At 26.2% G+C, this 25961-nt stretch overlaps 1 protein-coding gene across 1 annotated transcript in view; it reads right to left on the bottom strand.

Annotated features, from left to right (window-relative positions):
• The window catches only part of LOC129606978 (larval serum protein 2-like), a 167494-nt gene that overhangs the window by 93680 nt on the left and 47853 nt on the right, over positions 1 to 25961 (bottom strand). The window contains exon 3 of the mRNA XM_055517644.1: positions 2111 to 2831. Coding sequence (XP_055373619.1) covers positions 2111 to 2831 — 721 coding nt within the window. The remainder of the gene's footprint in view (positions 1 to 2110; positions 2832 to 25961) is intronic.

The following is a 25961-nucleotide window of genomic DNA, read 5'->3' as shown; positions in this document are numbered from 1 at the left end:
AAATTTTTACCTATCTCCCCCCCGCTAGAAGTTATACCCCCCCAAAACCCTAAAAATGGCCTTTTTTAAATATTTGTTGCAATGAAACCATAAGCATTTTTGAAATTTTGTAAACGCAGAAAGGCAGTGGCTTGCTTCCCCTAGCGCGGTATACTATAGTTAAACTTTAGAAAAACAAAATGGCCGTTCGAGTTTACCGTTATCTAAAGTCCTTTTTTTCCAAATTTTTGATGTCGTTTTTCTTCTAGACCCCATACTCTAGAACTTTGAAATTTTAGGGACTTTTAGACATTAGCAAATAGTTCATTTCGTTAGAAGAAAATTTTTTTCCATCTCCACCCCCTCTCAAGTTATCACCTCTTGAAATTCGTAAAATTTGAATTTTTGACACCTTATATTTCCGAAACCGCAAGCTTTTCCAAATTTTTATAAACTCAAAAAGCTAACGGTAAATTCCGTGAAATTAAAAAATATAATTATTTTTCTTAACTCACGCAATTAACCCTTAAAATCGAGCATTATGTTAACCCCTTTTTATATTAATTTTTGCTTTATTTCAAAGACTGCATATATGCGTCATCCTAAATATATGCAATCCCAGAAATAGTTTTGTATATGAAGGAAAATAATCTTTATAGTGTGATAGGTATACATAGACTGTATTTAAAAGCAGAATTTTCACTTGTTGAAGGGAAAAGTGGCACAATACAAACCATTGGTTTGACCCAACTTTATTATACCCGTACGAACGTATGTTCGAAGGGTATACTAAATTTGCCTTACCGTTTGTAACGCTAAGAAATAACGGTCTTAGATATAGACTCAAGTGTATGTTTTTGATCAGCGTCAAATTCTGAGTTGATTTAGCTTTGTCTGTCCGTCCGTCCGTCCGTCCGTCCGTCCGTCCGTCCGTCCGTCCCAACGATAACTCAAAAACTAATTGAGCTAAGTTCACCAAATTTTCACAAATGATTTATTGTACTAAGTGCCAGAACCCTATTTAAATTGGACAAGATCGGGGTACCGGTTCGGGTAGCTGCCATACAACTTCAAAATTTATTTGGCTATATCTCAGAAACTATAAAAGCTATGGTATTGAAATTTTACACAAATGAATATATTAATAGGGCCAATGTGTCTGATAAAAGTCGTTGAAATTACTTGGCTCCTTCTGGTACCTGCCATACAACTTCAAAAGTTATTTGTCTATATCTCAGGAACTATAAAAGCTATGGTATTGAAATTTCACATAAGCAAATATATTAATAGGGTCAACGTGTCTGATAAAAGTCGTTGAAATTACTTGGCTCCTTCTGGTACCTGCCATACAACTTCAAAAGTTATTTGTCTATATCTCAGGAACTATAAAAGTTATGGTATTGAACTTTCACACAAACGAATATATTAGTAGGGCCAATGTGTCTGATAAAAGTCGTTGAAATTACTTGGCTCCTTCTGGTACCTGCCATACAACTGCAAAAGTTATTTGGCTATATCTCAGAAACTATAAAAGCTACGGTATTGAAATTTCACACAAACGAATACATTACTAGGGCCAATGTGTCTCATAAAAGTCGTTGAAATTACTTGGCTCCTTCTGGTACCTGCCATACAACTTCAAAAGTTATTTGACTATATCTCAGAATCTATAAAAGCTATGGTATTGAAATTTCACACAAGCGAATATATTAGTAGGGCCAATATGTCTGATAAAAGTCGTTGAAATTTCTTGGCTCTTTCTGGTAGCTGCCGTACAACTTCAACAGTATTTTGGCACAGACAGTATTGTGACACATTGTACTGAAATTTTGCATAAATTAATATACGGCAACTACATAGTCAGTTATGGCATCTTTATTCGCACATAGGATAACAAATTCGTACGGGTATCACAGAGTTGACAAGGTCAACTCTATTTTTTTCTCGTTTTAATTTGTTTTTAAATTTTTTTTTTATAAATTTGTGATAGGAACTGACTTCTTACTTACAATTATTAAATTTTTTTTTTTTCATTTAATGATAAAAATGACTAATTTTAATAATAAATCTATTAGCAATGCCAAAATTGTACTTATATTAAAACCGCACACGACACGTGGGACTACGTTACCTTGGATTAAATCATCAAAAATGTCATAGGATTCAACTTCGTGTTCGAAAGTATCGAACTTCATTTTATGGTGCGAATGAATTACATCAAAAAAACGTTGTTCCAAAATAGAAGCACGATGAGCTAAATAATAATTGCCTTCATAATATGAACGATGAGAATTATCTCGATTTGGGAAGAAAACACCATTATAATAACGGAGTTCTGTGTAGTAGCCAGCGTCAAATTTATCATTGTATTTGAATACAGGTATTTCACCTAAATCATGTGACAAACGTTCCATGTAGTATCGAGCTAAGAGTTGCCAATGAAGAAACAAATAAAAAGCACCACGATGATCATTCTTTAAGGGAGCCTCAATTAAACCTTCAGTCCAGTATGGATAATCTAAATTGTAATAATAGTAGAATTGATTCAAGCCAACATCTTCAGTGAAATACGATAATACGTTTTCATAATTGAAATGTCCACGTTCTCCAGTGTAGCTGCTCTGTATAACGATCTGGTAAACATTGTCAACTTTTTTGATTTCATGAAAACCATGCATTTTGTAGAACTGAGCTTTTTGGATTGTTTCTGAATTAAAAAAATAATATGGGTTGATTTCATAAATTGCTGGTAAAACAATACCAACAGCATCTGGGCGATGTAATACAGCAACCGTGATTGAGTAGAGAAATAATTGTTTATTCGCGTGAAAACGAGCCCACAAGGCCACGTTCTGTGTATGAAAGCTTGTTTTGCTAGGAAATCGCTTTCAGGGTATTTTACTTCAGAACTTATGTAAATACTAGAAACTACGACAAATAAAGCAGAAAATATTATTACTACTATCCTCATTGTGTTGAATTAAACATGAACTAAGCATTTATTTGCTTTTATACTTTCTTTTGAATCAGTAGAAAAAAAACAAATTGAAAATTTGTTTTCAATTTGTTTACTGATTCTAAATTGTTTAAGATTATTTAATCAATTATTGCGTACCGCACATCAAACGTAAATATTAATAAAGTTGGGTCAAACCAATGGTTTGTATTGTAGCACTTTTCCCTTCAACAAGTGAAAATTCTGCTTTTAAATACAGTCTATGTATACCTATCACACTATTAAAATTATTTTCATTCATATACAAAACTCTTTCTAGGATTGCATATATTTAGGATGAACGATTTATGCAGTCTTTGAAATAAAGCAAAAATTAATATAAAAAGGGGTTAACATAATGCTCGATTTTAAGGGTTAATTGCGTGAGTTAAGGAAAATAATTATATTTTTTAATGTCATGGAATTTACCGTTAGCTTTTTGCGTTTATAGAAATTTCAAAAAACGTGCGATTTCGGAAATATAAGGTGTCAAAAATTCAAATTTTACAAATTTCAAGGGGCGATAACTTGAGAGGGGGTGGAGATGGAAAAAAATTTTCTTCTAACGAAATGAAGTATTTGTTAATGTCTAAAAGTCTCTAAAATTTCAAGCTTCTACAGGCTGGGATCTAGAAGAAAAACGACATCAAAAATTTGGAAAAAAAGGACTTTAGATAACGGTAAACTCGAACGGCCATTTTCTTTTTCTAAAGTTTAACTATAGTATACCGCGCTAGGGGAAGCAAGCCACTGCCTTTCTGCGTTTGCAAAATTTCAAAAATGCTTATGGTTTCATTGCAACAAATAGTTAAAAAAGGCCATTTTTAAGGTTTTGGGGGGTATAACTTCTAGAGGGGGGGAGATAGGTAAAAATTTTTTGGAAAGATCAGGGCTCGAAAACTGATTTGTGGGCCGATTTTACATTTTTCAGCATATCTGCGGAACGAATAGATAGAATATCTTTTGAAATTTAATATTTGAGTTCTGGTTGTTACCGAAAATAACTGGTGAGCATTTCAGGGAATTCTGGTAGCACAAAGCGAAACTCTACTAAGAGCCAAATTTACATTTTTCTAGGTATGTTAAATATAAGCTTACTAATGTCCTAAAAATTGGAAAGAAGTATTTAACAGACATTTTTATAATATTCCGTAACATTTTCACTTAACTGAACAATACACATTGCGTTCGGTTATGTGCTGACCACATCAGATGTTTTTTTTTCATATTATTCAAAGTTTTTGTAAATTTTCTGTAGCAATTATTGTTTATATACGCATATGGAGTAATATTGATCTTTATTGATTGAACATTGATGTTATAAAAAACTGTTTACCATCGAGGTCCACAATTATTCATTAAAGTTTTAACAGTTCCGCGAGAGCTATTCACAGCTATCTTCGTATACCGCTTTGAATTCAAATTCTATCGCCGTTTTTGAAATTTGCTAATACAATGTAGAATATTCTACTACTACTACTATTTAAATGTTAAAAGATACATTTATTTCAAAATGTATTGCGCACCAAAACTGTTTTTGAATTTTTTCGAACTTTTACGACACGTTAGTATTATAAATATTTTATTGATTTGTTAAAAATTTTATTATTTTCTACCATGAAAAATGGCAAACAAAGACGCCAAATGATGCTTTTTATGGATTTTATGAAAAAATATATTATATTCGTTATTCGTACTAAACAAAGTGCCTGTCGTAAACAATCTGGTCAACTTTCTCTATCTATAAAAAAAAAAATAATGAAAACAAAAGATTAACAGAATTACATAGAAGAAGTGATTAGTGACCCAATACCAGTAAAAAAATTCGCATAAAAAAAAACGATTTCTGAATATTTTAAATTATTCAATTATTGCCTTAAGGTCAAATAATACTTTTTAACACCAAAATACAATTTTTCACTTCTAAAAATTCATTGTCACTGCGTTGTCGCTTTAAACATGTTTGCATATATATCTATATATTTTACACTTATATTTTATTTATGTAGGTACCTATGTATGTATATTGTTTTCTTTCAGAAAATTTTCAGCATAGTTAGTCCATCTAATTCAATCTAAAGTTGGTTTGCTAGTGTTGGATATTTCCTTTTCCTTATTCCGTTTGATTTTACATTTGTTTTTCTTTTGTATTTTTTTTATGTTATTCCTTTAAGTGTTTTGGTAAAAAAAAGAATATACTGAAAAAAAAAATTAAAAAAATAAGCAAAAAAATAAAAATAACGAATTTAAAGGAAATTCTGTAAATGATGGCGAGCATTTAAGATTAAAAAAGGATAAAAAGGAAATTTTCCTGTTCTTGGTTTCTATTTGAGATATTTTTGTTGGAATGTATGTATGTATAATATAAAAAAAGGAGTACCAAAGAATATTAGACAAAATCTGTAATGTACCATTATATTTTAATACATTCACATATTTATTACATGCATACTTATACACATTTACTTATGTCCGTAAAATATAAATATATGCGAATTAACTACACAGAGTGTTCGATACTCGATTGTACTTTCTTAAAAAGTCGAAATGGTTTCAGATTTACAATAAACATTTAATAATATTTTTCCTGTTTGCGTCGCCCTTTTCAAGTTAGGGATGCTAAAAGTTTATATTTTTGAAAACCGCCCAATTTTTACATCATTTTACTTATTACTCAAACAATAAGTAAAATAATCTAAAACGCCGTTAATATTTTTTTGATCGTCTAAATCTATCCTATCACTCTACCTTAGGGGAATCATCGAATCTGGAACACCCTGTATTCTTATAATAATATTTATGTCTACATTATTAAGATTGAAAAAAAGCAAAATTAAAACGAAACAAAATATACTTAAAAAAATAATTGTAAAAATAACAGAGATAGAAATACAGTGAGCATATACATACATTTTATATTATATACCTACATAATTACATATAAGTATTTTTATTATTTCTTTTTTGTTATGCTCCTAGAGTTGTTATCTAAAGTGCACTTAAAGTAATTGCCAGTTAACGAGAAGCTAAATCTTGGATTAAAGGACAACGTTTTAAATGAAATGAAAGAAAATAATATAAATACAATATTTATACATACATGTACAAATGTATGTAATAAGCATGTTGTGCACCATTAAAGATACTTATACATTTATAAGCACATAATATCAAAATATATTTATATATAATAGCTAGAAATTTATTATTATTTAAAAAAAAAAAATTAAATAGTCCAGAGGTTTTTTATTTTATTTTCGTTTTGAAGAAAATGAAAATCCTAAAAACAAAGGAATGTTAAAAAAAATAAAAAAAAAATAAATAAATAAATTGTTCAGTTATATGTTTTAAAAAAATACAAAATGTATATTGAAAATAAGAAAAAAATATATTGGAAAATTTTTAAGTATAGCTGCAAGCTGAGCATATTACACATAATACTTATATATACGCATATGTATTGTTATTATCATGTATGTATTTTAGGATACGCTTTCGGGAATATCAAACTAACAACAAACACCTTCCATACATTTCTATTATTATATACATATATACCTAAAAATGTGTAATTGTACATTATAGATATTATAGAAATTGTTAAACACATAATACAATATATTATGTAATTTAGGATTATTAGCTATATACGAGTACATATAGTTGGTTTTGAAACAACATCCAATATCCATGAGAGATATCTAAATCCTTAGATTTATATCAATATCTATATGTGCGCTTAACAGTAAATTCAATATATACTGTATTTAGAGTTGAATATAGATACATTTTAAGGATATATTATTATTCTCGTTTTTTGCAAAACAAAAAAAAAAACACAAAATTAAAAGGAATTAGATTTAAAATTTCTATTTTTTAAGTGTTAAATAATTCCTTCTAGACATGTGAATTGCCGGAAAAAAAATTTACTTAAAAGGATTTATTTAATTTTTTTTGTTATTTTCTTCCTTCAAATAATTTTTTTTTACGTAAGTGTGTGTATATGTATACTGTTACATATATAAAAGAATGTTAAATGAAAATAAAATGAAAAATTAAATTAAAATAATTATAAATAAATTTGTGTCTTCTCTAATGAGAATAAATTGTCGATAGCAAAATCAATAGAGAAAAATAAAATAATTCGAACTTTTTTGTGTATAAAATTGTGCTAAAAAAATTTATAGAAAATTTAAATACATACTTATTTGATGATAATTTAAGAGGTATGTAAGAAAAAGTAGTTTAATTTCTGACAAACTGTTGAAAGGAAAAAAATGATAGTAAAATAATCAAATAAATAATTTGTTAACGTGTTGAGAGTTTCAAATTTAAGATTTTGACCACTATATCAGCTAAAAATATCATATGAAACGAGAAAAATATCCTATGTGCGAATAAATATGTCATACCTGACTATGGGACAGACTAGGACTTTAAGTTGCCATATTAACATTCTAATTTATGCAAAATTGTAGTACTGTGTTTTCAATATTTTCTAAGATATGGTCAAACTATTATTGAAATTGTATAGCGGCTACCAGAAGGAGCCAAACAATTTCAATGACTTTTATCAAACACATTGGTCTTACTAATATATTCGCTTGTATGACATTTCAATATCACAGCTTTTAGTTTCTGAGTTATAACCAAATAAATTTTGAAGTTGTATGGCAGCTACCCAAACCAGTAACCCGATCATATCCAATTTCAATAGGGTTCTAGCATTTACTATAACAAATCATTTGCGAACGTAGCTTAATTAGTTTTTGAATTATAGTTGGTTCGGACAGACGGACAGGCAAAGCTAATTCGACTCAGAATTCGAGACTGATATGATAAGAAACATACACTGGAGTCTATATCTAAGACCATTATTTTTTAGCGTTACAAATGGTAAGGCAATTTTAGTAACTTCTGCGCCACACCCTTGAAGATAGAAAGGTGGAATTTTATATGTATACAGATCTTTACTAGAAAATTACTATTGCCATAGAAGAACATTTTTACCTATCTCCCCCCATCTAAAAGTTATATCCTCCCCTCCACCCCCTCTAAAGTTATTGCCTGACGAAAATTGTAAAATTTGAATTTTTTTCACCCAAAGAAACAGCAATTAACAATTAAAATCGAGCATGATGTTAACATCTCCTTAATTTTATTTTTACTTTATTTCAAAGACTGCACAAACGTCCATTCAAAATGCATGCAATCCTTGAAAGAATTTTGTATATGAATAAAAGTAATTTTAATTGTGTAGTTGGTATACATAAGTTGTTTTTATATAGGTGCATTATAAACCATTGGTTTGACCCAAATGTATTATAGTAAAGGTTTTAATAGTCACTTCAATTAAAAAACGAGAAAAAATAGAGTTGACCTTGTCAACTCTGTGATACCCGTACGAATTTGTTATCCTATGTGCGAATAAATATGCCATAACTGACTATGTAACACACTTTAAGTTGCCGTAGTATATTTTGCATATTTATTTATGCAAAATTGCAGTACTGTGTTTTTCAAAATACTGTGTGTGTCAAACTACTATTGAAGTTGTTTGAAAGCTACCAGAAAGAGCCAAGAAATTTTAACGAATTTTATCAAGCACATCGACCGTACTAACATATTCGTTTGTGTGAAATATCAATGTTACACCTTTTATAGTTTCTGAGATATAACCAAATAACTTTTGAAGTTGTATGGCAGGTACCAGAAGGAGCCAAGCTATTTCAACGATTTTTATCAAACACATTTGTCCTACTAATATATTCATTTGCGTGAAATTTCAATACCACAACTTTTATAATTTCTGAGATATAGCCAAATAAATTTTGAAGTTGTATAGCAGCTACCCGAATCGGTACCCGGATCATGTCCAATTTAAATAGGGTTCTGGCACTTATTACAATAAATCATTTGTGAAAATTGGGTGAACTTAGCTCAATTAGTTTTTGAGTTATCGCTAAAACGGACGGACGGAAGGACGGACGGACGGACGGACGGACGGACAACGGACAGACAAAGCTAAATCAACTCAGAATTTGACGCTGATCAAAAACATACACTTGAGTCTATATCTAAGACCGTTATTTCTTAGCGTTACAAACGGTAAGGCAAATTTAGTATACCCTTCGAACATACGTTCGTACGGATATAAAAAAGAACTTTCTATAGAATATTGATTTTTTTTGATCATATTTTATTTTCTAATTTATTTTAAATAAATTTTTTTCAAATGAAATTTTTCGCTTTATGAAAACCGAAAAAAAATTACATTAATGTTTTGAATATTTTTTTTTAAATATTAATTTAATATGGCTAATAATCGTATTAAAAGAAGTAGAATTAAAATTTCTTAACAGAAGCGGATTATTGCAGATAAAGATTTTCTTCATCTATGAAAAGTAAAATGAAAATTTGCCTCCAGGATATTTTTTAATGATAGTTCAGTTCATATACTTTATTATATCCGTACGAACGTATGTTCGAAGGGTATACTAAATTTGCTTTACCGTTTGTAACGCTTAGAAATAACGGTGTTAGATATAGACTCAAGTGTATGTTTTTGATCAGCGTCAAATTCTGAGTTGATTTAGCTTTGTCTGTCTGTCCGTCCGTCCGTCCGAACGATAACTCAAAAACTAATTGAGCTAAGTTCACCAAATTTTCACAAATGATTTATTGTAGTAAGTGCCAGAACCCTATTTAAATTGGACATGATTGGGGTACCGGTTCGGGTAGCTGCCATACAACTTCAAAATTTATTTGGCTATATTTCAGAAACTATTAAAGCTATGGTATTGAAATTTCATACAAACGAATATATTAGTAGGGCCAATGTGTCACATAAAAGTAGTTGAAATTACTTGGCTCCTTCTGGTACCTGCCATACAACTTCAAAAGTTATTTGACTATATTTCAGAAACTATTAAAGCTATGGTATTGAAATTTCACACAAACGAATATATTAGTAGGGCCAATGTGTCTCATAAAAGTCGTTGAAATTACTTGGCTCCTTCTGGTACCTGCCATACAACTTCAAAAGTTATTTGACTATATCCCAGAAACTATAAAAGCTGTGATATTGAGATTTCACACAAGTGAATACATTAGTAGGGCCGATGTGCTTGATAAAATTAGCTAAAATTTCTTGGCTCTTTCTGGTAGCTGCCATACAACTTCAATAGTAGTTTGGCACACACAGTATTTTGAAAAACACATAGTACTGAAACTTTGCATACATTAATATGGTAACACGGAAACTTAAAGTCATTGTCTGTTCCACAGTCAGTTATGGCTTATTTATTCGCACATAGGATAACCAATTCGTACGGGTATCACAGAGTTGACAAGGTCAACTCTATTTTTTTTCTCGTTTTCTTTAATTTTACTTTCTTCTATTTTATTTTTTAATTTTCTCTTATATTTTTTAATCTTCTGTTTAATTAATTCATTAATGCAAATCAATGTCTCTCAACATTTTCTTAATACTATAGATTTTCAGGAACAAAAAGTGCTTCACATACTCGTTTACATTATTCATCTATGTACTCAGAGATAACTCTTATGGAATTCAATGATAAGATTTCTTAGTGATTAAGATTCACAAAACATGGTCAATTAGTGCCACAACTTCACAAGGGATTCTTACAGCAAGAAGACTGCATGGAAAGGATCCAAATTTGTCTAACTTATGCATATGAGACTTAATCAATAAAGATATTCAGAAAAAAATTTGGAGAAGAAATAAGACTTTTATCCATTTCCAAAAGCTTTGAGATTTTCCCGGAAAATTCATCATAAAAACGTCACTGACGCACTGTAAATGTTATTAGTTGAATAAAAGATACAATTTTTATTATAATAGGTTGTGTAAAGATACATTTTTAACAACTATAATAATGCGTAGTATTTATCAAAACTTGCAACAGGTTTTGAAGCTCTTTACTCAAAATTTATTATATTTTTGTCAGATAGATTCGATTGCAACTCGATATTTTGAATAAAACTGATAATAATAATAATTAATGCCTGTGTTCTTCTTAATCAACTTAATAATTGGTTTTAAACATTTTGAATTAAAGAAATCGTTATTAGGTTATGCTTCGGGTCATACTCATTTATCATCTTTCTAGATTTTATATTTTTTCTTATGAATTCTTTTAATATTCATTTTGATTTTCTAGATTTTTTCTCTTTCTTTGTTTCGTGAATAATTATAGTAATTTCAAATTTTAATTCTTAGATTGAATCTATAAAAACTATTATATTATATTAGTATATAAGTTTATGTATACAAAGAAAATAAGTATATATATGTACATAGTAAATTTAATTTTGTGATACAGCAATTAATTTCGTAAGAAATTATTCTGCAAAACTTTTCTAAAGACGTCTCTTTAGTTTTTCTTTTAATTTCTCTTTTGTTTTTGTTCTATCTTCTATTTTATTCTATTTAATTCTTCTATCTCTATCTATGTAGAGATAACTGGAGTACATGAAAATTATCCTTTGTTCGATTTATTTTAATGACTGTGAAATGATAGTACAGTGCGAATAGCTGCAATATGTACAAAAGAATAAAAAAAAATAAGATGGCATTCTTTTAATTTTTAAAAAATTTTTTTTGTCCTTTTCCAATCGAATACTTTCTCTTGCTCACACTTAAGTGTTTATACAATTTGTCCATGTTTCAATGAATTTTTTCCGATAATTAAAAATTGAACCTAAAGTTCCTAATGAACTTTCTTTAAATATTATATTAAAAGGACAAAAAAAGTAGTAACAGAAAAAAAAAACCTAAGAACAAAAAAAAGATGATAATTAACAAAAGTTTGAAATGAATTTTGTTTTATAAGGATAAAGGAAGAATGAATATATAGTTTTCTTTTAATTGCAATTATTTTATTTTATTCCATAATGGTCGTCAAACGGAAGGAAGAATGTAAACGTAGAAAACTGCTTTTTGTATTTAAACGCATAATATTGCTTTACTGTTATAATTTTACCACATACACATTTCTACTCAGATTTAATCTTTGCAAATAATGCAGGTGAAGAGCTTTTCTTTCGTCAAAAAGTCGAAAAGGTCCAATAACATAGTGTCGTAACCCGATGCAGCTTTTGTGCTGTTCAGCCTGTGATTCCGCAAATACAAAAAGAGAAAAAGTATAATTTACATAAAATAATAAAAAAATTAAACAATTGATGTCCTGAATAAATAGTACAACCCCAAAACATAAATTTTATATTTAGTCACTACACAGATTAGAATATTAGAATAGTTTTGCAAATTTTAGTCTGTATTTTAAGTTCATCTATTGCCAAAAACAAAAATCCAATACAACTAGAAATTTTCAATTCATACAGTAGAATCACGAAGGATGCATTAAATCCTGAAAATTCTATGATATTTGATAAAAAAAAATTAAACTTCTTAAAATTTTAATTCTTTCAAATTGAACAATATAAAAAAAAATCTTAAGACAAATTTCTTCAAAGAACACAAAAAAAATCAAAGGATTTAATTATGCTAAAGAGAAACAAAGAGTGTGAATTGAATTGAAAATTAATTTGAATTTATTGAAAATGATCTTTGATGCAACTTGAATTTGCTTATCAATTAAGATAAGAAAAAAAATTATTAAATTTGATATTTAGGAATATTTTCTGTAGATGTTAACGGAATTTTGGACATTCGAATGAAAATCAAAATTGTAAAAATGAAACAGACAAGATGATTAGTATATGAAATCTTATGAAATTATATGAAAACAAAAGCTCAATAATATGCTTTTTATTTTTAGCAAAATTAAGAGGCAATTCGATGTCCCTCATAACCAACTATCTACTAAAATTATAAAATGTTTTCAAATATAATTCATTATGAATTACAAAAAATTCCCATAATATAAGAAAAATACCCATATATTGCTAAATGAAACACAGCATATTGTTCACAATTTTTTTTCAAAATAATTATTTACTCTCAATTGAGTGATAACGCGATCCAGTTGCTGAATATCTACACTAAATCAGTTGAAATTTAAAAGTGCAAGTAAATTATCTAACTAATTTTTTTTTGTGGCATACAAGTGCCTATTATTTTATGCCACAATTGAAAAATTCATTTTCATGTTAAGTCGTTTTTCTTTTATTTAAAAGATAATATCAATAAGACTTTGTATTTAGATTACCATTTTGATGTTGATGTATTTTTCTTAACAACTATAAAATTAATTATAAAATTAAAATAAAGTTGGGTCAAACCAATGGTATGTATTGAAGCACTTTTCCCTTCAACAAGTAAAAATTCTGCTTTTAAATACAGTCTATGTATACCTATCACACTATTAAAATTATTTTCATTCATATACAAAACTATTTCTAGGATTGCATATATTTAGGATGACGCATATATGCAGTCTTAAAATAAAGCAAAAATTAATATAAAAAGGGGTTAACATAATGCTCGATTTTAAGGGTTAATTGTGTGAGTTAAGAAAAATAATTATATTTTTTAATGTCACGGAGTTTACCGTTAGCTTTTTGCGTTTATAAAAATTTGGAAAAGCTTGCGATTTCGGAAATATAAGGTGTCAAAAATTGAAATTTTACGAATTTGAAGAGGTGATAACTTGAAAGGGGGTGGAGATGGGAAAAAATTTTTTTCTAACGAAATAAACTATTTTTTAATGTCTATAAGCCACTAAAATTTCAAGCTTCTACAGGCTGGGATGTAGAAGAAAAACGGCATCAAAAATTTGCAAAAAAAGGACTTTAGATAACGGTAAATTTGAACGGCCATTTTGTTTTTCTAAAGTTTAACTATAGAATAGCGCGCAAGGGGAAGCAAGCCACTGCCTTTCTGCGTTTGCAAAATTTCAAAAATGCTTATGGTTTCATTGCAACAAATATTTAAAAATGGCCATTTTCAGGATTTTGGGGGGGTATAACTTCTAGAGGGGGGGAGATAGGTAAAAATTTTGTTCTACGGAAATAAGTTTCTAGTGAAGATCTATGTACGTATGAAATTTCAGCTTTCTATCTTTAAGGGTGTAGAAGTTTTGTAAACAGACACACGGACAGACGGACGGACGGACGGACGGACGGACGGACAGAGCGAAACTAATAAGCATTTTTTTCAAAAAAAATTTTGGAAAAGTGCTAAAAAATGATGTTTCTATGGACATTTTTGCTGTTTAAAATATTATTTTTTTCAATGGAAAAGACATTAAATTCATGGAAGGGACAATTTCAAAGTTCTTCACTAAGAGATAAAGAAAATAATTATTTGCTGTATCAAAACACTTTCTAACTCAAGTAACGACTTAAACGTATACCTTTCTCAATCTTCTTCATAATAAATTTTTAGCTATATTAACTTATAATGCCAAAAATAAATTTTGTTGCATGGTCATTCTCATGAAGAAAGATTAAAACATTTGTTTTACCTAATTTAATAAAATCTTGAATAAAAAACTAAAATTAGTTTACGTATATGTTTTTTAATTTCAAAGTAAAAGCAAAACAAGCTCTTGAATTCAATCGATATGTGAAATATATGAAAAATATTTTATAAGAACCCAAATTGTAATATTATTCCTGTAAAGACAAATTAAAATTTTGAGATTCACTATACTTCATACAAACTATCTGTATAATGATATTCTCGAACTTAGAATGGTAATAATGTCCATCCCGTGCAATTTATTTACATAGTCTAAAATATTAAAGTTTTGACAAAATGCATTTGAATTTGTATTTTTTTTTTGAACAAATTTTGCAAAAACTGAATCATCATCTTTTTTAATATTACGAGGACTTTTGTTATTCAAATATAACTATTACAGGATGAAGCAAAGTAATGTAAACGTTAAAATATTTTAAGAAGCTTATAGGAAACCAGAGGCAAATTAAAAATATATAAGTATGATATTTTAAGGTTTAGTTTTAACCAAAAATAATATATTTTGGCTTCTAATTCTTATATATGTACATTTTGCAATTGTAAGCTCAAGGGTACCATATAGAATGAAGGACGTCATACTATTGTACATATTACATATTGTGTTATATTAAAATTTTTTTTTCTTTCTGAATTTATGACAATTTAGCAAATAAGAATATTCTATATTATATATTAAAAATGTATGACAACGTAAACCAAAAATGTAAAATTAATAAAATGAAGAGAAAATGGAAATGTATATATGTATGTAACTAAATAAACTGAAGTACATTAGTTCATATTCATATTTTGTATAAACACAGTGAAATTGCCTTGTTTTAAATATAAAAATTTATGTATGTATGTATGTATGCATGTATTTATGAATATGTAGTGAAAATTTTTGTCCATAATTAAAAATTTTTGCATTTTAAAATAGTGAAGAATATTTGTTTTTCTTTTTAAATAAATTAATTTTCTCCATTTTAAGTTAATCAATGTTTTGTTTTGGGTTACCATCTTCTACAAAGAGGTATTAAATTGCTAACATAGTATTCTAAATTATTAAGACACTCAATGCTGCGTTGAATTTCAAATTTTGATTACGTGCTAAAAACTATAAATTTTTTTAAAGATATTCTTTTACTTTACGCGATTTGTCATAAAGAACGTGAGTATCCGAAGTATGTAAAAGAATTAAAAGCAAACGCATTGCAAAAACAGAAGTATCTCGTTCAATGCACCATAAAATCTGCATTTCAAATAAAAGTGGACCGTAACACGTCAAAATGTACATTAATTAGTGGATTCCAGAAATTGGGCGAAAAAACTTCTCAGAAACTTTCTGTATTTCTGTATGTAGTAACTATTTGCAAATAAAAAAATACATATATATATAATATTGTAAATCAATTTACAATAAACTGATTTATTTTTTTGGACTCACATTTTGTTCCCTTATTTTGGGAATTAACACAAATTTAAGTAGCAATTCGTAGACTGTAACTGTATAACTCCATTAAATTAGAAAAAAATTTTTATTTTCTAGAAAATTTTCTTTCTTAGAAAGTTAATAATTTTACCATAGGAATTTTACATTTTACCATAGAAAGTTAATAATTTTTTCATACTTGCAAATCCTTGCGCATTAGAATAGAACCACAATTATATGCATGTCTTTGACAAATAAGCCCATATAAGCTAAAATTACATCAAAAATTGTTCGGGAAGAACTTTTTACGAGATTTCTCAAAAAAATATTAATTTAAAAGTAAAACATTAGGCATTATTAAAATAGATGCGTATAACGGACAATAATTATATTAAAAATATATAATTTTTTTCCCCTTGTGTTTTCAGCATTCGAATAGAAAAATAAAATTAATGTTTTCAAAGCTGCTAAACTCTTGAAAAAACGAATTCACTTTTTATGGTACTATATAAGTTCATTTAAAACTTTAACATTTTTTCATTTACTAACTTTTTTAATATTTTAGCATAATTAAATTTTTTATTAACTTGTACAAAATCAACCGCTTGTTTTCATAAGTAAGCTATAGAAACCTAAATTATTCAAAATATTTTAAACAACTGGTAATCTTTTATTTTCAATAAAACCCTAACTATTTACTTTTCATACAATTTGTAAATACATAGATTTGTGTATACGTAAGGGAATATTTCAAAAATTGAAAATCTGTGCGACTGTTGAAAGTTTCATTTCCCTGTACAATAAACATTGTTGTTATATGTACAAATTTTCTTTCTCTGTTTCTCTTCTCTATCTTTTTACATATTATTATTTTATTAGTGTACAAATTTATTAAAAATGCAAATTTTATACAAAAAAAAAAACTTGAAAATGAAAAAATAACTAAAAAATTAAAATTGAAAAAAAAAATTATAAAAAAAAGTAACAAGAATATTAAGAAAAATTTTATATATAAACACTAACGACATCCACTTGGGTATTTTTTTTTCTGAATTAAAATAAAAGTAAATAAAATAGCTATAAGACTTATAAGTCCGTCACAACTAAAATAGTCAAAACAGTTAGTATAGATATACGAATAAAGAAAAATATGTAGGAGAATTTTAACTCACATACCCATTAAGAATACCTAAAAGGGGTGTTCGAGGTTTGGTTATTTGTGGTTTTTTTTCCTACTTTTAATATTTTGTAAAACATAGAAAATTTCCACGAGTTATAAGACCACAACGTTTGCTTACACCACAATTCAAATTTGTGATTTTTATATGAACAACTTACATTGCATTTATAATAAAGTTGTAAAACTAAGATTGTATATGTATGTGTACAAGTCGATGTCAACCGTATATATTATATACCTGTGTGTACTTTTTAAGGATAAAAATGTAAATTAACTAATATATACATTTTTTTTTATAACTGTATAGAGAAAAGTTAAGATTTTTTAAACTAGATAAAATATTCGTATTAAAAAGAAAAAGGAAGACAACAAAAATTAAAAACCAAAAGTTACCTGGTATAAATTTTTGGTTTTCCGTTGATTTTTTCGTTAAGGTTCGTTTCGCTATTTAATGGTCTATATGTGTTTTTATGTTCTTTTTTTTCGTTCTTCCTCGATATACCCAATTTAAAATGTTGTACGTAAGTGTAAAATATGTACATATAGATACTTAAAATATTAAACAAAATAGAAAAACAAGCAAGAGTAAAAAAAATAAAAACAAATTTTCTAGTTTTTCAATTAAGACATTTTGTTTTTTTTTTTGCATATTTTTTAAAATATGAAAATTTTATGAAAAAATCCTAACATTTTGGCTTGCTATTTTTTTCTCATTCTATTCGAAATGCCAAAGTTATTTATAATAATAACATAATAGCAATATATACATGCATATGTGTATATTTAGCAAATAACTGCATCAAGTTTCTCATATTATACAAAAAATGTATACTTAAAATTTTACCATAATCCATGAATATTGTGTATGTGTACCTACTTTCTCTAGATTGGTCGCAATTAAACTTTATAGTAAAAAAAAAAATTTTTATAATTATGTAAATAAAATTTCACCTCTTTGTTGATTCTTATGTTGAAAAAAAAACCAAAGAAATTTTTAAAAAATGAAGAAAATAAGAAAAAATTCAGTCGATCGAACTAATGGTTTGTTAATTAGCACATTTGATTTCGAAAATTTAAGGGAAAATTGATATTTATAGAAACTGGTATATTATAAGAATTTTATGTATACATGTATTAGGATTTTTTTAAGTCTACATTAAAAAGGAATATCAGAAAAGAGGAATAAATTTTGATATAGGCATTTTTGGCGATAGCTTAAATTGGTTAAGTTCAGTTTTATTAAGAAGTGTGTCTGATTTATCTATAGACAATTTTGTCAAATAAAGAGTCAAGTTTAAAAATTCCTGCAAATGTAAATTTTAAAAACTCTCCACGGTATAACTTTACGATAACTTGACATCTCAGATGTTTTGAAAACAGACAGATGGACTAGTAAGTATAGAGTAATATTAATGGAAAAGTTTTTTTCAAAAAATATTTGGAAATGTGCTAAAAAACTAAGAAAAACAAAAATATAAAGGTATAGAGTCCTTAAAGTATAAGTAAAATTGTTAGATATTATAAAAATGTAAGTACCTTGTATGTATATGAGATTTGTGTTCAAAAGATAATAAAGTTTATAAGATCCATACATATATACAATAGTTTATACCTTGTAAAATTTACAAAATTTACATAAGGAACCTAGAAATAATAATAGTAATAATCATTATGAATAAAATCAGGATTAAATTGTAAAATGAAATAACATATCTCATTTTTTTTTTCTTAGTTTTTTTTTTCCTTAATCCTTATTGCAATATTGTAAATATTAACCATTGCGGTAATTTAAGTACATATAATTATACTTATATGCTTATAACATGTAGATATGTACTATAAATGTATTATATATAATGTCTATGTATGTAAATGATTATGTACACATAAGATTTTATTTTAAAATTATATTTGAATACAGATTTATTATATACATGTATTATGCAATTTTTCCTATGTAGGGATTACAAGCTGCAAGTGTATAAGAAGAAAATAAAACAGTAAAAAAAATGCTTTAACCTTTAACAATCTGTTATGCTTTATAATGAATTTTTTTTTCTTAACTTTTGTTATTTGCTAAATTTTTGTATTTTTTGTTTTTATTTTTTTTTTCACTTTTCTATCGTTGAATTCTCTATTCTATATAATATGAACATACCTACATCATAAATATAAGATTTAATAAACCAACATCAGTTGAGAAAAAGTTGTTAAAAAAACAAGAACAAGAAAAAGAAAAAGAAACACACAAACAGCAAACCAAAAATAACAATAAAATTTATGCTAACGAATTCATTTTAAAGACGAGTGCCCATATATACACCTATATACACGTAATAACTATGCACACCATATTATAAAGCTAGAAAATTGTGTGTATACACTTACAAGTCATAGTGCATTCAAAAGTTGTACATGTATACGAATACGTTATATATAAATCTATTAATTTTATATGTATGTACGTTACGTACATAATACGTACGTTCCTTGATTTCAATTCAAATTTTTACAGAGAAGAAACCATATTATTATTATTATTATGATGGAGCAAAACAGCAACTTTGGTAATTTTATGCTTTAACCTTGACATAAAATCTAATGATGCTAATGTTATACATACGTATTTTATTTTCATGCAAAAATTAATTTTCTAAACATGTTTTCTAATACATACATTGCAAATAGTATAATATTATTAGACATACTTATATATAGTAGTGTTTTTAGCATTTTTCAAAAAACAATTATTCGAAAAAAATGTTAGTTAGTTTCAGCTCGTACGCCCGTTTGTCTGTAAGTGTAAGTATCATATTTTTAAAAAAGTAGTTACTGCCTTCTTCTACTGAAAAGTTAAACATTAGAATGTTAAAATAGCCGATGTAATCAACCGTTATGTGGAACCTGTTCTTTTTTTCTTTGCAATATTTAAGATGGTCCTTCTCGTTCATGATAAATTGTAGAAGTCTAAAATTTTGTCAACTTTTACACATTAATGAAAAAAAGTTAAAAAAAAAAATTCAACTTCTCCCTCATAAGAATCACCGTTCTAAATTTTCTACAAAAGCATAAAGCTACCATTAACTTTTCCATTAGGATTAAGAGTTTTCTCAAGCCACTTTTTTAACCGTCTAATTCCCCATTATGTTACGCTTCTTCATTTTTTTTTCTCATCCTAAATGTATGCAATATATTGATATATTTTGGTATATGAATAAAAGTAATTTAAGTAATGTAGTAGATTTTGATTAAATAGAGTATTTTCACTTCATCAAGTGAAAATTGCTTCTTTACAAGCCATTAGGTTGTCTAACTATTTTTGTTTTAATTTATATTCCGAAGGAAATTATGAAAACATTTTTCAAAGATTAATTTTAACATTTACACAAATTTTTTGTTTATAATATTCGAACCTTAATTTCATATATAATTAATTATTCCATTTTCACTATCTAGATACTTTTAAATTGTTAGTATGAATTTTATATCGTATTTCCAACAAAGGTATTTAAACATCCTAAAAAAATGCGTTGCCTAAACGAATATTGTTATAATATTAGTTAAGTATGCATATACATAGTGTATAGAATATAAATTTATATATTACCATCAACTAGTACTAGAGTTTTTAACTGAACCTCAGATAAATTTACTTACATATACTTACAAATATATATAAACAATATATATACATAAGATAAATGTATATAAAGAATATAATCTATGTTTTGCGATAAACAGGAACTCGTACCCTAATGTACCATGCAAGCAGAATTGTGTTGTGTAAAATAAATTTAGAATATTATCTATGTGTGCTTTAGACATGTTTGAATTAAATTTTAAAAATTTGAATTTAACAAAAGACTTATTTTTATGTAGTTTTACTATATTTGTTAATTTCATGTCCATATATTATTTTAAATTTGTTTGCTTTTCAAAATTGAAATATTTTAGTTTGACAATACCTAATTTTTGCTGAAAAAAAAGGAAAAATCTTTGAATATTAAACTTTGGAACAGGTTCGTTTTTGATTCAATTAAATTGCACTTTTTAGAATTTTTTTAATTCCAAGCACTTTTTAATAAAAAGTATGAAATATTTTGTTTTTCTTACCTCAAAAACTATAATTAAAATTTCCCTATTAAAGCATAATTTTTTTAAAGTACATAAATTTTAGTATTCAATTCGGTATTTCTGATTAGCCATTTTTATAACGTGTCATTCCGAGAATTGTATTCTAATATATTGTAAAAATTTTTGAAATTCGTTTCTTATACTATTTCTAGGAAAATTTCGTACTTATATGCGTGTATTCATAAGAAAATGAGAGTCACTTTTATATTAATTTTTACTACATAAATAATGTATGAGAGATTATATCCCTTGGGAACTATAAGCTAATTACAGAATTTATATTAACTACATCTCTAGAAAAAAATATATTCAAATCCTTTCGAATTGAAAAAGTAATTGGTTAGAAGTAATTTATCCTTTCTAGTTTTTTTGTAATGTCAATGCATTTTTAGTATAGTTTTAATTTTGGCCAATATTTTATTAAATATAGGTACATAAGAATTTTATCCTAAAATCATGATACATTTTATAAACAATAGAAATTTAAAAATTAACAGCATAGATAAATTACCTTTAATTTTATTGCACTTTACAAAACTTGACCAGTTCAATGAAAATTAATTTTGTTGCAGACATTTTTGAAATTAATTTATAAAACTAACCTGAAATTAGAAAAAAGCAAAAAAAAAATTAAATTAATTTAATATTTCTTAATCAACAAAATATTATTTCACTATTTAAAATATATAAAATTTCTAATTTAATTTCCGGGATAATAAAAATAATTCGTTCAATTTTTTGAACCAAAAGGAATTTTTTGTGTCATAAAACGAATACTTAAAATATGCACGACACTTTAAGCTCTATTAAACACCTATTAACAAAAATTTAACAACTCAAGCTACAGTATTATTATAATTTTTTTGAAAATTTACATGGAAATTCGACTCTAATATTTATTGATTTATAATGGCCTTTCATCATTTTGAATATTAAAAATCAGCAAATTTAATAAACAAATTTAAAACTTGGGATATATAACAGAAATTCAGGGAATTATTAACACTCTAAGCTCTTCTAAGTTTGTAACAAATGGAATGGCAAATATCAATAAACAGATACGATCATTGTTACTACTTAAGCTATATGCAATTACACAATCTTTATAATCAAATTTGCTAAGGCAAAATGTGTTATTTCCCGTTAAGCATGGATTTGATACTTTGATCGACAACATTTTTAAATAATTATATCGAATTTATTAAATTTTATATTACGATCATTTATATTTTTCATTTCAAGGTTATAATAGAAATACATTAAAATAATTATGTGAATATTTTGAAATGAAAATACATAAAAATATGTGGAAATGAACCTGTGACATACAGAGAAGTACGTGTGAATATAGACTGAAAGAAGTGTTAACATTCATCCCTTTACACAATTATAATACAAGATGAGAGATGAAGGACTTTAAATGTCAATTATTTATATAGAATCAAAGATATTATCAAAAAGAAAAAAAAAAGAAAACGATATCTTTAAGAATTTATCCTTAACGTTATATTAAATTGACATGAAAGCTTATAATATTTTATTTCCTTTTTTATAATATATTATCTTTTTCCTTTTATTGAGTTTATAAAAATAGATGAAAATGCAAACCCGCTAAGTATAATCAAAAACTTATTTTATTCCCTTAAAATTATGTTTCTTTTTTTTTTCTTGTATTATATCTAATATGTTTTACACTTTACACAGATACATATTGTATATTATGTACAGTCTTATAACGAGAAGAAGGATCAAAGGAAATTGTATCCATTTTGAAATGGAATTGTCTTGTTCTTACTCTACGTTTATTTGTGTTAAGTTGAAAAAGTAAAAGAATATTGGGAACTATATTCTTATTGCAGTATAGTACCAATATCATTGTGCCAATATTGTTAAGACTATTGTAGCAATATTATTATTCTATATACATGTCTGATAATGTTCAACCATACATATATTTTTTGAAGTATAATCGGTAGCTACTTTTTAGTTTCTATTTGGTACATTTATATTCTTTACAATAGCGAATAATATATATGAAAATAGTGATGGGAAACCTTTTGCCAAAGATGAAATCTAACTATTCTTATAAAAATACAAGAAAAAACAAAAGAGAAACATATAAAAAGTCTTAAATAGCTTTACGCTTATTATAAATTTTCCATCATTTCTTGTATTACTCATATTACAAATATGTATAGAAAATAAAGATTCGTGGCCAACAGTAATAAAAAGTAATATTCATCAAAACCTTTCTTTTAACTTGTATACACTTTGATATTGTATAACAATAATAGTTACTTTATATTTTATATATTTCCGTTATTCGCATGATAATTTAATAAAGAATCATTCTTAAACTAAAAAAATATAAAATTTCAGCATGTTGAAAATTTTTCTTCCATTTTGTTGTTTTCCTTAATAAAATGTATTTATTTTTTAATTAATTTAAATGATAAGTTCCAAAACAATTACCAAATTCACTACTTTAGTTTATATTTGTTTTATTTATAATTTTTTTAGATTAAAAAATTATTTACATTTTTTTGTTCAACAATTTTGTATTAAATTTTAGATTTCACATTCAATTTCATTCGGAATATTCAAATAATATTATGTATTTTGCATACATGTAGGCGCAAATATATAGTAGTGGGCGCAATAAAATTATTATTGAGTTTTGTTCAGTATAGGGGTAGGGAATCGATAATAAAATATTTTTAGCAAAAACTCAGTCTGTTGGGCAGTCTGTGCACTCGTGAATTTATATTTAAGTTTACCTTAGCCTCCGTTTGTTATTTTTAGTCCAAACCCTTTATTGTTTGAGTTGAAATAGTTTCCTTAAATTGTTAAAATACAATCACCATGAATACAATTCACATTTCATGTAATTGATTTATAAAATTTTAATAAACTTACAGTCAGTTTAAAATAGAATTTGTAAAATTTTATAACTAATCTGAATATAACTTGATTAACAATAAAAATTATGTTATTATTTAAAATTCATAACTACTTAATGTTTTTTTAAATTTTCATTAGTTCATTTGTTCTTTATAAATCCTTAAAAAAATAATTCATACATGTACGTAACTACTTATTTATATTTCGTAAATAATAAGAACCAGGATAAAAATATTTTATAAAAATAAGATTTTTTATCTAAACTCCTCTTTTCATACATATATACAAAATACAATAAGTTATAAAGTCAATAACTATAGTATTCGTAAAACTGAATAGAATAATACTATATAGAAACGGAAACATAAAAAACACAATACAATCCAGCATAAAAAAAAAAAACAAGCAAAAAATAAAACATAAAAGTATTAAAAGTTATAACGCTCTATGATCCTTTTTGCGAATTAAATTGAACTCAATTGGCCATAGAGTTAAATAAATTTATGATCTATAACGCGTTTTGAAGAGAAATTAGTCGAAGAATGTGTTGGAACGACGTGATATTGGAAAATATTTTCTTTTAAAATAATATAAACAAGATAATACGTGGATATATGCATGTGTATGTGTATATTATAAAAATGAATACATACATATACGTATATAATTAATATGGTATCATATACAATTTGAAAACAAAACTGTAAAAATAAAATAAATAAATAAAAAACAAAATAATTTTTTTCTGTATTTTTATTAGCTTTAAATAAAGGATGAGCGTGTATGTGAATGGTGAAAAAAAAATAATAATTTATGTTGCCAATTGGATGCGCTCACGATATCTTTATTTTGAGTTCTCTGCAACAGCATTTTGCTTTCTTTTTTTTTTTCTGATATTCTATAGAATTTCTTTGTTTATATAAAAAATAATGAAGCTGAATTACACTATGAAGAAAATTTATAATAAAATGAAAGAATAGTATATTTGTGATTCATAGGGAAATGTGTGTATTGGAAAAATTCACAAACGTTAAAGGATTAGTAAAGAAATAAATTTTATATTATAGCAATATTGACCTCTTATGTTCATTATTAGCCTTAGTAAATTATAAAATTCTTTTCACTAATTAATTTGTAATTGAATGTTGACTGATTCGATCCTTTCAATTCAAAAATTATTAAAAAATTTTCTTTCTTCTCCGAACTATAGACCTTCGAAACTATCAGATTTCTTTAAATAGAAATTCTATAAGAGCCTGAAGATAAGAATAATAAACATTTTCTCACCGATATTAAACTGAACTGATTAAATAATTTATTCTGTATGCAACCATAGCAGATTTTGTTAAATTATGCCTTAAATTCACATAAAACTAAGAAACAAAAGTGTTGAACAATATTGGAAAAATTATTACAATAGAATTTTGTTTTCACATTCCTAAAGTTTTAAAACATTTTTATTTAAACCGGTGAAAATTTATTTTTCATTTGCAACACATACTTTTAATGTTGAAATAGTATAGTTGATTAAAAAATTATAAGAAATCGCGCTTTCCCTCTTATATTTCCAATTAAAGGTTAAATTTTAAGTGTAACACAATAAGATTATTAAATTTAACAAAGAAATCATAAAAAATATGATGAAAAATTAAATGTGCATATAAAACTTCAGAAATATTTTTATTTAATTCGCTTATAAATATGTTTGTTTAATACTATAAAAATTTAAATATACAATAATATGTATGTGCTTTACATACTGGCATATACCCAATAATATGTACGTATATTATATGTATATACATGACAAATTGGTAAAAAGGATAAAAAATAAAAGACAACATAGCGGGACATTATTAAAAATAATAAGTTTTTTAAATTTATTTATTAT

The sequence above is a fragment of the Condylostylus longicornis genome, unplaced genomic scaffold (genome assembly GCF_029603195.1).
Source record: "Condylostylus longicornis isolate FDR11 unplaced genomic scaffold, ASM2960319v2 ptg000023l, whole genome shotgun sequence".
Taxonomy (NCBI): domain Eukaryota; kingdom Metazoa; phylum Arthropoda; class Insecta; order Diptera; family Dolichopodidae; genus Condylostylus; species Condylostylus longicornis.
This window is presented reverse-complemented; position numbering and strand designations above follow the sequence as displayed.